At 35.5% G+C, this 12,193-nt stretch overlaps 1 protein-coding gene across 1 annotated transcript; it reads right to left on the reverse strand.

Moving 5' to 3' along the window:
• Positions 1–1,144: 1,144 nt before the first annotated feature.
• Positions 1,145–12,156, reverse strand: LOC136801639 (endoplasmic reticulum metallopeptidase 1-like). Its single transcript, XM_067058281.1, has 11 exons — positions 11,366–12,156; positions 9,189–9,362; positions 8,587–8,901; positions 7,299–7,546; positions 6,374–6,519; positions 5,444–5,663; positions 4,769–4,918; positions 4,168–4,361; positions 2,777–2,892; positions 1,621–1,811; positions 1,145–1,226 (listed from the first exon to the last, which is right to left on the reverse strand). Exons 1-11 carry the CDS (start codon positions 12,147–12,149, stop codon positions 1,173–1,175), a joined length of 2,592 nt encoding a protein of 863 aa, XP_066914382.1. The 5' UTR covers positions 12,150–12,156; the 3' UTR covers positions 1,145–1,172.
• Positions 12,157–12,193: the final 37 nt, after the last annotated feature.

The following is a 12,193-nucleotide window of genomic DNA, read 5'->3' on the forward strand; positions in this document are numbered from 1 at the left end:
ACCCCTGTCTCACAGCCCCAGTGGAACCTTTTCCCTCACTGGAATCAAATCAAAGTCCATCTCAAATTGGGGCTAAAATTCCAGAGTATTTTCTCACCGAAGACGAGATTTTTCAGTGGAGCTGGGGTCCCAGGTCTGTGACACAGGGGTGTATTGAACAAACACACAATCACCTCTCGAAAAGATACACGAGACAAGTCGCCATGCAAGACACTGTAAAAAAATGCCAGAATTAGACAATGGCATGGGTCACAAAGAATTAGGGCAGATAAATTTTGAATTAATTGAATTTTAAATTCTAGCTAAGAAATGCATCAAAATTATATTCAATAGATTTTAAAATATGAATTAAGAAAATAAATCATGATAATATAATCTATAGGGCTTTTCCAGAAAAAAACCGTACACCCCCTGTCGAGGAGGTCCAACCTGAAATTGACCTCCTCAACAGGGGGTGTACGATTTTTTTCTGGGAAAGCCCTATTCGATCAATTTAAAAAATTCGAATCGACGTTAATATCAACAGAACAGCTGAAAATGTGATTTGAAAAATATAAAGTTCTAAAAATTACCCCCCTTTATCATGTTTATCATTCAAGCATTATTTAAAGGTATAAAAAATTTATGGAATATCATATTATTGATGAAATCATAACGAATCCTGTATGATGGACCAGTAAAGAAAGACATTTTGTGGATTTGCCTGAAACCCACCGGATTTACCCGTCCAATTAACGTAGATCTGCCGTGGCAATGAATTTTATGATTTGTACGGTAAAAAAAATAATCGATTATTTATGTAAGGTCGAAATTTTCAGGACAACTTCAACGAAGATGTAGTTTTTACATATAAAAATCTCACAATATATCCAAATTTAGGCAATTTTGATATATAGGCTTCAGTATTAAAACTACCTATTTCCATCGGAAATCAAGCCAGCGTGAAATGATCATAATTTGCCATCCATGAATTATCACAAATCCAATCCGGAAGCGCTTTCTGTGACATGTACAAAAAGCGAGATTTCTTACCAGGGAAATAATGTCGCGTTATGCCGAGATCTGCTAGCTCATTGACAGTGCCTGTGTCATCAAGTTTCTGTAAGAAAGAAAATTAGTGAAAATGTTCAAGTTAACTCACTATATTTCATAGACCTAATGGAGAAACAATGTCACGTTATGCCGAGATCTGCTAGCTCATTGACAGTGCCTGTGTCATCAAGTTTCTGTGAAAAAAAAATCAGTAAAAACGTTAAGCTTAATTCAGTAATACATTTTACCTCATAGGTATGAGAAAATTCACACTTTCTCGAGAAAAACAATTTTATATGAATTGATCAGTTCGCCGTAACGGTACTGGCAAGCCGTAGACATCTGGTACAGGCTCCTACTACTGGTTAATAAGCTACTTTCAGGTCTAATAAACTGGGGCGTCGATGTTCACGGGAGGGGGTATTTGTTAGAAAAAATATAAATTTTTAAAAAACAGGGGGGCACCTAATTGCCAAAATTGGGGACTCTACTTTTGAGAGCTGAAAATATTTTCTAAAAGCTAATAAACGGGCTCCATTTGATAATGATAGGCACCTAAGAGTAGGAAGAAAAAATGATACTTTTTACCTCAAGGTCAAGCCAGAATTTCCAGCTCGTCGAATAATAACCACTTGAGTACAAAACATAATGCGCTTGTTTCCCTTCTCCCATATAATCATCCATCGCATAGATATGTCCGTCCGAAGTTTTGTACATGGACCAATCAGAAAGCCGGACACCGTCACGTGGTGTCAAGTAAATGTTGCCATACGCTGGGACTATGGAATTGCGAACAAAAAGGAATATTATCATGTGGAAGGGAAGGAATTAAGTACCATCCAATGATCTTAGCCTAGAAATCTAAGCTGGTTTAATTCAGTCACAAGGATAAATCTGATGGTAAGTTGTGACTGAATATCTGATCAATATTCCAAGGCAAACTTAAAATCCGTAAATATAAAAAATCTTTAAAGCGCCGAAAACGCTATATTGTCATTAGCCGTGTATCCTGGCCTCGTGAATGCGAGCTTAGTTAACTAGGCTACACTGACCTTTACATACCCTGGGCAAAGTTTTTCAATCCCGGTCAAGCACAATCTGAGTATTTTTGAAAGTGGTGCCCACTACTGGTACCACTACTCAATAGCAGTGTAAATGCATCGAGAATCGAGAGCGCTAGATCTACTTTTCTTCGAATACCTTAAGTGAATAAATTTAAATACGATTTTTGGCGGGGATTTAATTTGGCGATACATCATTTTCGTAAAATTAGGCGAGGATTTAATTTGGCGAATTGGAAATTTTGTCACACTGAAATGGGTGAAAATTACTCAAAGATATTCGCCAAATTTAATCCCCGCCAAAATTTATCCACTTAAGGTACTTGTGATGATGTAGCTCCGTTTGACATTAGATTTTCATTGCACTGCAATGTATTGATGTATATAGCTTGTCCAGGGTTTATAAAGGCCAGTGGCTACTTGATCAAAAGTATTCAAGGAAAGTTAGATCTAGCGCAATTGATGCATTTACGCCAAGTGGTGCTACCATTGGGGTACCACTTTAGAAAAAACTCCAATCAAAGATTTTAGTTGGCTGGGATTGAGAAACTACCTCCATGACCAAAAAGCTCAGCGTGTTTTTGACCGAAGAAAATGTTTTAAGCAGACTTCTTACTTTAATGCTTTCAAAATAAATCAAAATGTCAAAGTTCAAAATAATATCAAACTTTCAATCTACATACCATAAAAATCGAAGTAAAATCGAGTAATTGTTCGCGAAATCATCTCTTTTCGATAGATGGATGTCGTCAGGGGTGATGTGTTATCCAGTTTAGGGCCTGGCAGGTAGTAAGGCTCTCTGAAAAACAAAAGAGGATGAAGTTAATTTTCGAGTAGTATCAACCACGTGGCACGTGTCATTCATATTTGGAATGAATGTTAGATGAGCTTTTGTTAAGGCAAAAAGAGGGAATTATCGACTTTATATATAGGTTTTGTTAAGTAACTTTCGCCATTCGAACGTTCGAACTTGTAGAAGTGATCCCTTACGCAAATCTGAAATAGAGCATTCTGGCTGAATAATAATCTTTATTTGGTTATCCATTATAAAACATTATTAAGGGTTCATTAGACTACACAATGCTGATGAAGTCATGAAAGATTAAGAAATTTCACAATAAGCAGTCACTTTTTTTCGTTTCTAGACTACGCGATATATGGGAGAAAAATATTGGATAATATAGTATGCGTACAATACGACGAAGTAAATAACATGTGGTCTATTATAAACAAGAATTTTCTTTCTGTGATACCCCTATATCGTTAGAATATTGCAAATCGAGTTGTTATCTTTTCAATAAAATAGTAATCAATTAACAAGATTTTCTACGCACTCGCTAATATATTAGGTAGTGTATGTAGGGCCAGAGGAATGTAAAGAGATGGAAAAACAGCTTTTCTGATTACTCAAAGTTCAACGATCACTTCTATTGAAAACTCTATTGTAAAAACGTTGATTAGGTCGTTAAATGAAAGTCCAGAAAAGACGGCTCGCCATACAAATTGGACGGTTTCTACATGATTTAACGATAAAAATGAAAATTAGTTTTTCCTTTTTCGCCGATTACTAGTTCAATTTTTAAGAATAAGGAGCAATATTTTTACCAGTGTATAGCAAAAGAAATTCTTAACGCAATGATATTAAATTGATTCTTGTAAAACTGTCAGAAATCGAGTAAAATCAAGATAAAGTTATAATTTTCTCGAGCCTTAGCTCTCCATATAATGGTGCGGTCATGATGCGGTTATATCAGTAGAATCGCTAAGAAATTTTGAGCAAGAAGATATAGGCACCTTTTCGTATAGGAGAGGTGTACCCAAAATATAAGCCCTAAAAGTTTGCGCATAATTAGGCTTGAAACAAAAGAATTTTGTCACAACACGCTAATTATGCAGATTTTTTAAAGCGACAACAAAAGAAACCTATTAACTCGACATAAACTCCCTTAAGGGCAAGAGACCTGGTATATGACGAGCCGTTTTTCCATTGTTTTCAAGAAGCTGTTTTTCCATCTCTTTACATTCCTCTGGTAGGGCTTTGAGCCAATGAAAGAGCACAAAAAAGTTTCCTTACTGAATGATTTTTCTCATTGCATAGTAATACGGTAATCCACAATATGCTCCGTCACATTTATGAGATCTCATATCTTTATAAAACGGAATCTTTTGGATCGGCTGGATGCCAATGTAGTCTAAAGGCTGGACCCAAATTCCCGAGTCCTCTTTCAGTAACTGACTGTCTGGTCCGTAAAACGTACGTTGCATATGCTGAAAATAAAGGAAAGTATGTCTTGTGTCTTTTACCGTTTTTCTAGCATATATCAAAAGATATTGTTTGCCTTTGACCAAAGATTGAGTCAAACATTCTTATAAAAACGAGCGACCGTTAGTGCAGTGGTAGAGCATCCGGCTACCAAGGTTGTGGGTTCAACCCCCAGCCGGGCATACCAAAGATTCCGAAAATGGTACTTGATGCCAATCTGTTTGATGCTCAGCAATTAAGAGAATGATCAAGGGAAAGTGGAGCAATCAAGGGAGAAAGAGTGGCGCCCCCTACCTTCGGGTAGATACCTATCGAAAGAGGAGCATTCGGGTCGCCTCCGACTGCGGTCGCAGACCTTCTTTACTATAAAGAAAAGCGTGTTTTACTGAACCAAAAAATGACCACAACGTACCACTTGGAAAAGTCGTTTTGGAGTGATTGGATCTTTAGCAGAATATGGTTGCATTTTTCCCATGACAACGTAGAGGATTGGAACGAGTGAAATGATACCAATGAAAACCAAGAAACGTTTCATGTTGTTGGCGTGTTGATAGATGTTCATCTGAAAAGAAAAGGTGAATACGATACAAAAAATATCAAGTTTACACGCTACGGACTGGGTTCGAGTTTACAAGAGAATGCAGAATCTGAAATCGTTACATTGGCATTCTCATAAAACCACTAAAACCAGGATTCAATTTTACTACAAATTTAGGCCCTGGCTTCTAAGGCGGAAGCATTTGCAAGAATGAACAAAGCCATCATCTCTTAGCTTTAATAAATCTCATAAAACAAAGAAAACAAAGAATTTTGACGTCATTTCCTTGAAAGTTTATGGATTCTCAAAAGCCGACCGCGTCGACGGGGAGGTTGTTAAATTGACTTTAGAAGTCGACTTTCTGCCGACTTTTTGTCGACTTTCGTCGAAAATGATGAAAATAAAGGCAAAAGGTCGGCTGTCTAAGCTAGAATAGACTAGATTTGTATATAATCCGTTTAATACGGAAATAAGGGTGTTATATGATAATGCGATAATTACTATATTTAAATTAGTCGTCTAGCATACAAGACAAGAGTATGAACTTACGAAATATGAGCAACAAACAAAAACCATAAGTGCTGACAAAACAGCCATAACATAATCTCCCGGTAATTGAGTACCAGTTCGACCAAGCAAAGGTCCGAAGAATGCATAAAAAACTTCGCCATGGTAAATTGTTAACATTACTGGGAAAGCAGAACCGAGAATGTGTAGACATAATATGCCCATTTCTTTCTTCTCTGGTAGAAAGGGAACAGCATCGTAACTGAAAATAAAGAATTTGATAACAGTTTGAGGATCTGTGCACTGATCTCTAACTAATCAGACTCCCCTTACTTAGTTCTAGTTTAGACGACTCATCTTTCGCCCTGCCTATTCTAATTGTAAGAGTAGGCACAAAGCATGCACAAAGTGGGCAGTTTAATTCTTTGCTTCAAAAAGCTTGAAAGAAGACATTGAATCTACATCAAAAGAGGGCAATGCATTGACGTCAAAAGACTTTAGACAGCCCACTTTAAGCTCACCTTAATTCACAATTAGAATAGGCAGGACCAAAAGTGGGCCGTCTAAAGTGGAGACCGGCCTTAACAACGAATGTGTGACCAATTTTGAGCCAACAAGTCCGCATTTCTATCAGATATGAACAAGGCGCTCCATTTCTCCATAAGACTGTATGAATTTGTTTTCCGATTTCAAAGATAATTTCTACAGCCATTTCGTCATAAATGAAGATCAAGCACGAAAAAATGCAAATAGGAAAGAGTACTTTTTTAATAAAAAAGACTAAACAATATCCGAGCGTTCAAGAACATCCAAAGGCTTCTTTCGATACGCTCCATTATTCGATAATATTGAAAGTCACCGTCAACAAGAAACTCACATAAACGACACTCTTCTATTCAACACGCCCCCTAATTCGATGAAAATCCTATTCCCGTAGAAAATCAAATCAGAGAGCGTCAGTTGTATACTTACCCAATAGCGACAAAGAAGAGAGGAGAGACAATCCAAAACCAGAGGAGGAATGAAGACATAATTTCATATTGATTCATGATGAATAAAAGTAAAGAGTGTGAGAGAAGATGACCATAAACGAAAGATGGAATGCTCGGGTTAGACACCTAAAAAGGAGATAGATGAAGAGGATTAATTTTCGCGTGGACTTTTTTTTCGCGAATTGAGCATTTAGAGTTTTCGCGAATTGAGCATTTAGAATTTTCGCGAATCAGCCTCTTTTTCTCCCAATTTCTTTCACTTTCCTAAGAAAGTTGGATTTTAAATTTTTCGGGAGGACTCGATAATTTACGTGGTAAGTTAATTTAGGACTTTATTTAGACAGGCTTTTGATTGTTTTTCACAGAGCCAGCTTGGCTATCCACGAACTGAACGGTATATTGGAAGGAGCGGGAATTCGAGCCACGAATCCCTGGTTTAACACTTGGCCATCGCTCGTCCTTATCAAAATCTTTAAAAGAGAGATTTGAAGTAATGAAGAAGATTATTCGTCTCACTTGATTTTGATGTCGTGTTGCCGAGAAGTCTGCTACTCATTAGTGCAACAAAAAAAAACAGACAGACATATTAAATGTCGAATTCCTGCAAACCTACTCTCGGGTACCTAATAGCCGGGGGTTTGGAATAAGCGAGGGGATTGGAAAAAATCTCAAAACTTAATAAGCGGGGGAAGAGGGGTTGGAATAAAAATGTCCTGGGTGGAAAATTTTCGAAAAAGAGGCTAATACAGAAGAATTGGGGCAAAATAAGGAACTTTCAAAAAAAAAACTTCCCAAAAATCAATAAGCGGGGGGGGGGGTTGGAATAAGAATGTCCTGGGTGGAAAATTTTTGAAAAATTTTGAAAAATTTTCGGCTATTAGGTACCCGAGAATATGTAAACAAACCTTTCTCATTATGACATTACCAATATAATGAGTCAACAGCATACCAAACAGAGCAGGTAAACCATACAAGAAGATAGTGAATTTGGGTGAACTATACCACGTGTTAAGAACATTCAATTTAACCAATAGGTGGGCTACAGTAAAAGCAGTTGCGATGGCAGCTACCCATGATAAGATGATAATGACCATGGCTAGTAATGTGGATCCAATCGACATTTGATCTGTCGAATGCCTTATACCAACATGCTCTGTTTGGAGAAAAAAAAAGAAAAATCAACGTACAGGGCCCATAACAGAGGCGGACTCGATGAGTTGGACAAAGTGTTCAACAAGGGTTATTCTTTTCTTGAATAATTTGACATTTTGGGTCGAACAATAACAAATTTTGGTCAGACATAGAGTTATTTTTTTTATCTACCCTACCATACAATGGGGGTAATGGGGGTAATGGACAGAAGAATTTCAAGGGGGTCAAAAGAAAGTTTTCGTCCACCCTCCCTTTAATAAGGTATTATAAAGAAGAAATTCTTCAAGGGGTATCTACACATTTTCAAGAATTGTTTTTGGTCAAATGATTATTTCAAGCATAACAGAGGACTGCAATAAGAAAATGTATAAAGAATAAACTGCTTGGATATTAATAAACATTATCATCCATTTAACAGGGAGGCCAAAAATATTTTTACCACCTTAAGAAACTGTATATTTAGGATATATTATTAGTACAATAATCGGTATACTGATTTTTCTTTTCTGTTTATGAAAAATATTTTTTAAGTAAAAAAAAATTACTTTGCAAATTATTGGGCCCCCCAGTGATGGGGGCCATGTTGCAGGTAACCTGGCTAAACACTCCAATTTCGCTTTCCTAGAATATCCATATAAAAAAGAGAAAAATCAATGTTCATCATAAGGCAAAAGCTCAAAAAGATAATGACATAACAAACAAAGGCTGGTAAAAACTTGTAAAAACTTAATTAGATTTTCAGGATTAAAGGGACATAAAAAGTAGCAAGATATAAACATTGCGCGAACCACGTGTCATTAAAGAGAATAATTAAAATCACGTGTCCAAAACAAATTTGTAAAACAATTGAGACAATCAAAATCAGCCATATTTGTTTTTACTTTTTATTTTGACATGTGACATTTGTTTTGAATTTGTATCCTGCTGCATACGGTTTGTTTAAAAATTTCGTTAGTATTTTATGTCCCTTTAAATGAACACACAATGAAATATTTTTCTTGAGAAAGAACTAAATTTTTTATTTTTTAAATGTCTACGTACCTTTAGTAGAGGAGAATTTAAATCTGACAAGACGTTGAATAAAAAACAAAAGCACCACAATGCATGTGATATTATTCATAAGCAGCTGCATTCGTTTTGGATAATGAATAATAAAGGAACCAAGAACGTCAAAGAAAACAGTGTTTCCATGTTTGTATTCTCCAGGGTTTTCTAGATAGGGTGACATTGACATAGCTTTAATTACACCAAGTACGTTTTCACCAGCCCTCTGGATACTTCCGTTAGGGATGGCTTTTGCAGAGTCATATTTGGTGTGATACACGTAGCCATTATTGATGAAAGCAAAATCAATTCCTGGAAATTAGAGAATTATAATTTTTCTAACATTTAAATTCTTAATATAATATTAATAATAAACAGTACAGTAGTTGTTTGAGTATGTTTAAGAATGTTTATGAATAATCAAGTTATAAGCCTAATTAGTACCAAAAAAAGGTAAAAATGGAGTAAATCTACTAAAAGATGACGAAAGGAAATTGTATAACTAATTTACAATAAAAAACAATAAAAATAAAATTTGATTGATGAGAACTTATTAAAAGCCTTTATATTTTATTAAAAAATAAACATAATATTTTTACCTACTAAACCACCATATTGGACAAAAACTCTGAAATCTGTATCAGAAGGTATAACACCAGACTGGAAAATCTCTTGAGCAACTACAGATGTGTATGGATATTTTGCTGCTTTTGCATATGTTTCAAGAATCCATGGGTGTTCAGGACCAGTTTGAAAAACGAATTCTCTTCCACCTTTAAAAAGAAAATTTTCAGCATTGAAATAAACCAACTACCACTAGCTGGATTAGAGGCTTCAACATTCAAAAGCATAGACTGAGGGAGTTGATTTTTACTGGATAAGGTCAGAAGCATTATGTTTAATTTTGGAGCAAACTAGTCCAATATCTTGTTTTTTATATTTTGTTCTGTATTTTGAAGTTTAGGAGAGGGGATAAGTGGTTTATTTATTGATAACTTCAAATATCTTTTTTATTATCTTTTTTTTTAAATAATCCTTTTTGGATTGGAGAGTTTTAGAAACTCAGTTTCTTTCTAACAAATTTAAAAATTTTCTGCCTCACCAAAGTTTGTACTCCTAAAAACGATTGCTAATCCCCAAAAAGTATTCTTCAGTCAACTTTTACACTTTCAAGTTTTAAGGTATCAAATTCGATCAATTTCAGAAAAATGCACATCAAGTATGTTAAGACCTTTGATCCAAAAATCCACATGAGAAGGTAAAAAACAAACAAGGTATTATTTTAATAGGCTAACTGAACCATTACATAATCTTAGTGTCAGAATAATCTTTAAGTCATTCACACTAGGAAATCAAGGTTTTAGAAATAAAAACATCAGTCATCTACAGGATGTATTTGAAAAAACAAGGGTGAGAGTTTCTCAAGATCCCAAGACAATTAAGGAAAAATTGAAAGCTTGAAACAAAACATGGTATGTAACTAACGTGCAGCGCATCCAGCTTTAAACAAACAAACAAGCAAACCAAACTTTGTTATTCACTTCCCGAGATAGCGCCTTGATTGTAAGGTCTTGATTACAAACTAAACTAAAAACAATTCCACATATGAAAATGGGTGCTTGGGAGGTTGTTCTTTGAATTAGTTTTTGAGGTTGGCTTGGTTCAAATTTTTTCATCTATATATGGCTTAAAACTTAGGTGATTTTTGATAGTTTTGTCCAGTGTTGATTTCATTAAAAAGCACTGTTTTTTGCTCACAAGTCAAGTAATTGGTAAAGCGCTTTTGCAGCGTTTGATATGCAATTTGACGGGACGCTAGTCAGTTAGTCACACTAGCGTCCTGCCAAAATGCGTATCAAAGATTAATGCTGCAAAAGCGCTATATCGTTTACCTGACTCTCAAGCAAAAAAATGCACCGCAAAACTTCTAAAGGGATTCATGGAAAAATAACCTGGCGCTTTTAAATGAAATTAACGTTCTCAAAAACTATGAGAAATTGCCTAAAATTTGAGCCATGGATGAAATAATTTGAGCCAAGCCAACCTTGAGAACTAATTTAAGATCAACTTCCCAAGAAAAAGATCTACAGAGGAGACGGAATCCACCTAGATCCGCGCACTGCCGGATAGGCTATTTCCCGGAAATTTTGCCGGATCTCAAACACTGACCCATTTACATGTGCGGAATTGTTTTTACTGTAGCGTATAAACTAGGCCTTAAAAATTGAAGCGCTGTCTTGGGAATTGAATGACAAATTTTGGTTGGTTGATTTTGGCTGCTGCACATTTTATTTTGTTTCAAATTTTCAAGTTTTAATTAATTGTCTTGCAAACTAGATTCAGGTAATTCTCATTCTTGTTGTTGCAAATACATCCTGTAGATGACTGATGTTGTTTTTTCTGAAAGCTAGATTTCCTAGTGTGACTAACTGTAAGTGTATAGATTTCTAAGCAATAGACCTTTTTTTAAAGAGGCAGCCATGTTGAATAATTATGTACTCCAGCATAAAAACAATGATACAGCCATGCATAATTTTTAAAATATGCATGATACAGTAATTATGCATGGCTGTATCATTGTTTTTATGCTGGAGTACATAATTATTCAACATGACTGCCTCTTTAAAAAAAGGTCAATGAAATCGTATATTTGGTTATTATAATATCTTATATTGGTTGCTAAAATTATTTAATGTTTTTGGAGTCATCATTAATGTTTTCACCACTAACTTTTGGATTCAAAATGGTATCGCATCCTACCAAAGGTTTATTTTACCTGAACCTGCAGCTTCCAGATTGATAACAACTTTTGCTAGATCCTTCCATTTGTGATGCTTTATAAAAGCGTGACTTCCTGCTAAAGGTCCTTCCTCAGCTCCATTCAACAAGAAAATAAAACCATGATTTATTTGATCAGGGTTTGTTTGTAAAATTGTTCTTAGAGTTTCCAGCATCACAGCACAACTGACGGTATCATCACTTGCACCTTCTGTGTTCGGAACCGTGTCAAAATGTGCGTTTATCAGAATATAGGAGGAGCTTACAGAAGCCTTTTTAGAGACTTTAACAACAACATTTGTGATATTATTATATGTTATAGTGTATCCTATGTTTATTATTCCAGAGCGGACAAAAGCAAAGGAATCTCCAGTTTCTGTTTGGACGTCAATGTCAACATCATAGGCTTCATTCGCCATGAGTTTTATTTGCTTTAAAGCTTTCAAAATAACTCTAACAGCAGAGACATCATTCTCATAACTGCCAGCTGTCCTTGGACCTAGTTTGGTGATATCAAATAGATGAGTAGCTGCTCTTTCTGCACTAAATTCTTCTTTCGAACTTGAGAATGGTTTTGGTGTTGGCAAAAAGTTTTCAGTTAAAAACACAGCATAGTAAAGTGAAATTAAAAAGAAAACTATACCAACAAAGTTCGGAATACCATAGCCAAATGATGACTTGTTCTTGTTAGACGATTTATAGGTCTCCGACGTATAATTCCTGATATTTGGTGGTTGATTTTCATTTCGACGATTTCTCATTCCTTGCCCTTGCGTCGCCATTTTGAAAATATTGGGACTTTCCCATTTGACATTTTGACCTAAAT

Source organism: Clytia hemisphaerica, unplaced genomic scaffold (genome assembly GCF_902728285.1).
Source record: "Clytia hemisphaerica strain Z4C2 unplaced genomic scaffold, Clytia hemisphaerica genome assembly, whole genome shotgun sequence".
Taxonomy (NCBI): Eukaryota; Metazoa; Cnidaria; class Hydrozoa; order Leptothecata; family Clytiidae; genus Clytia; species Clytia hemisphaerica.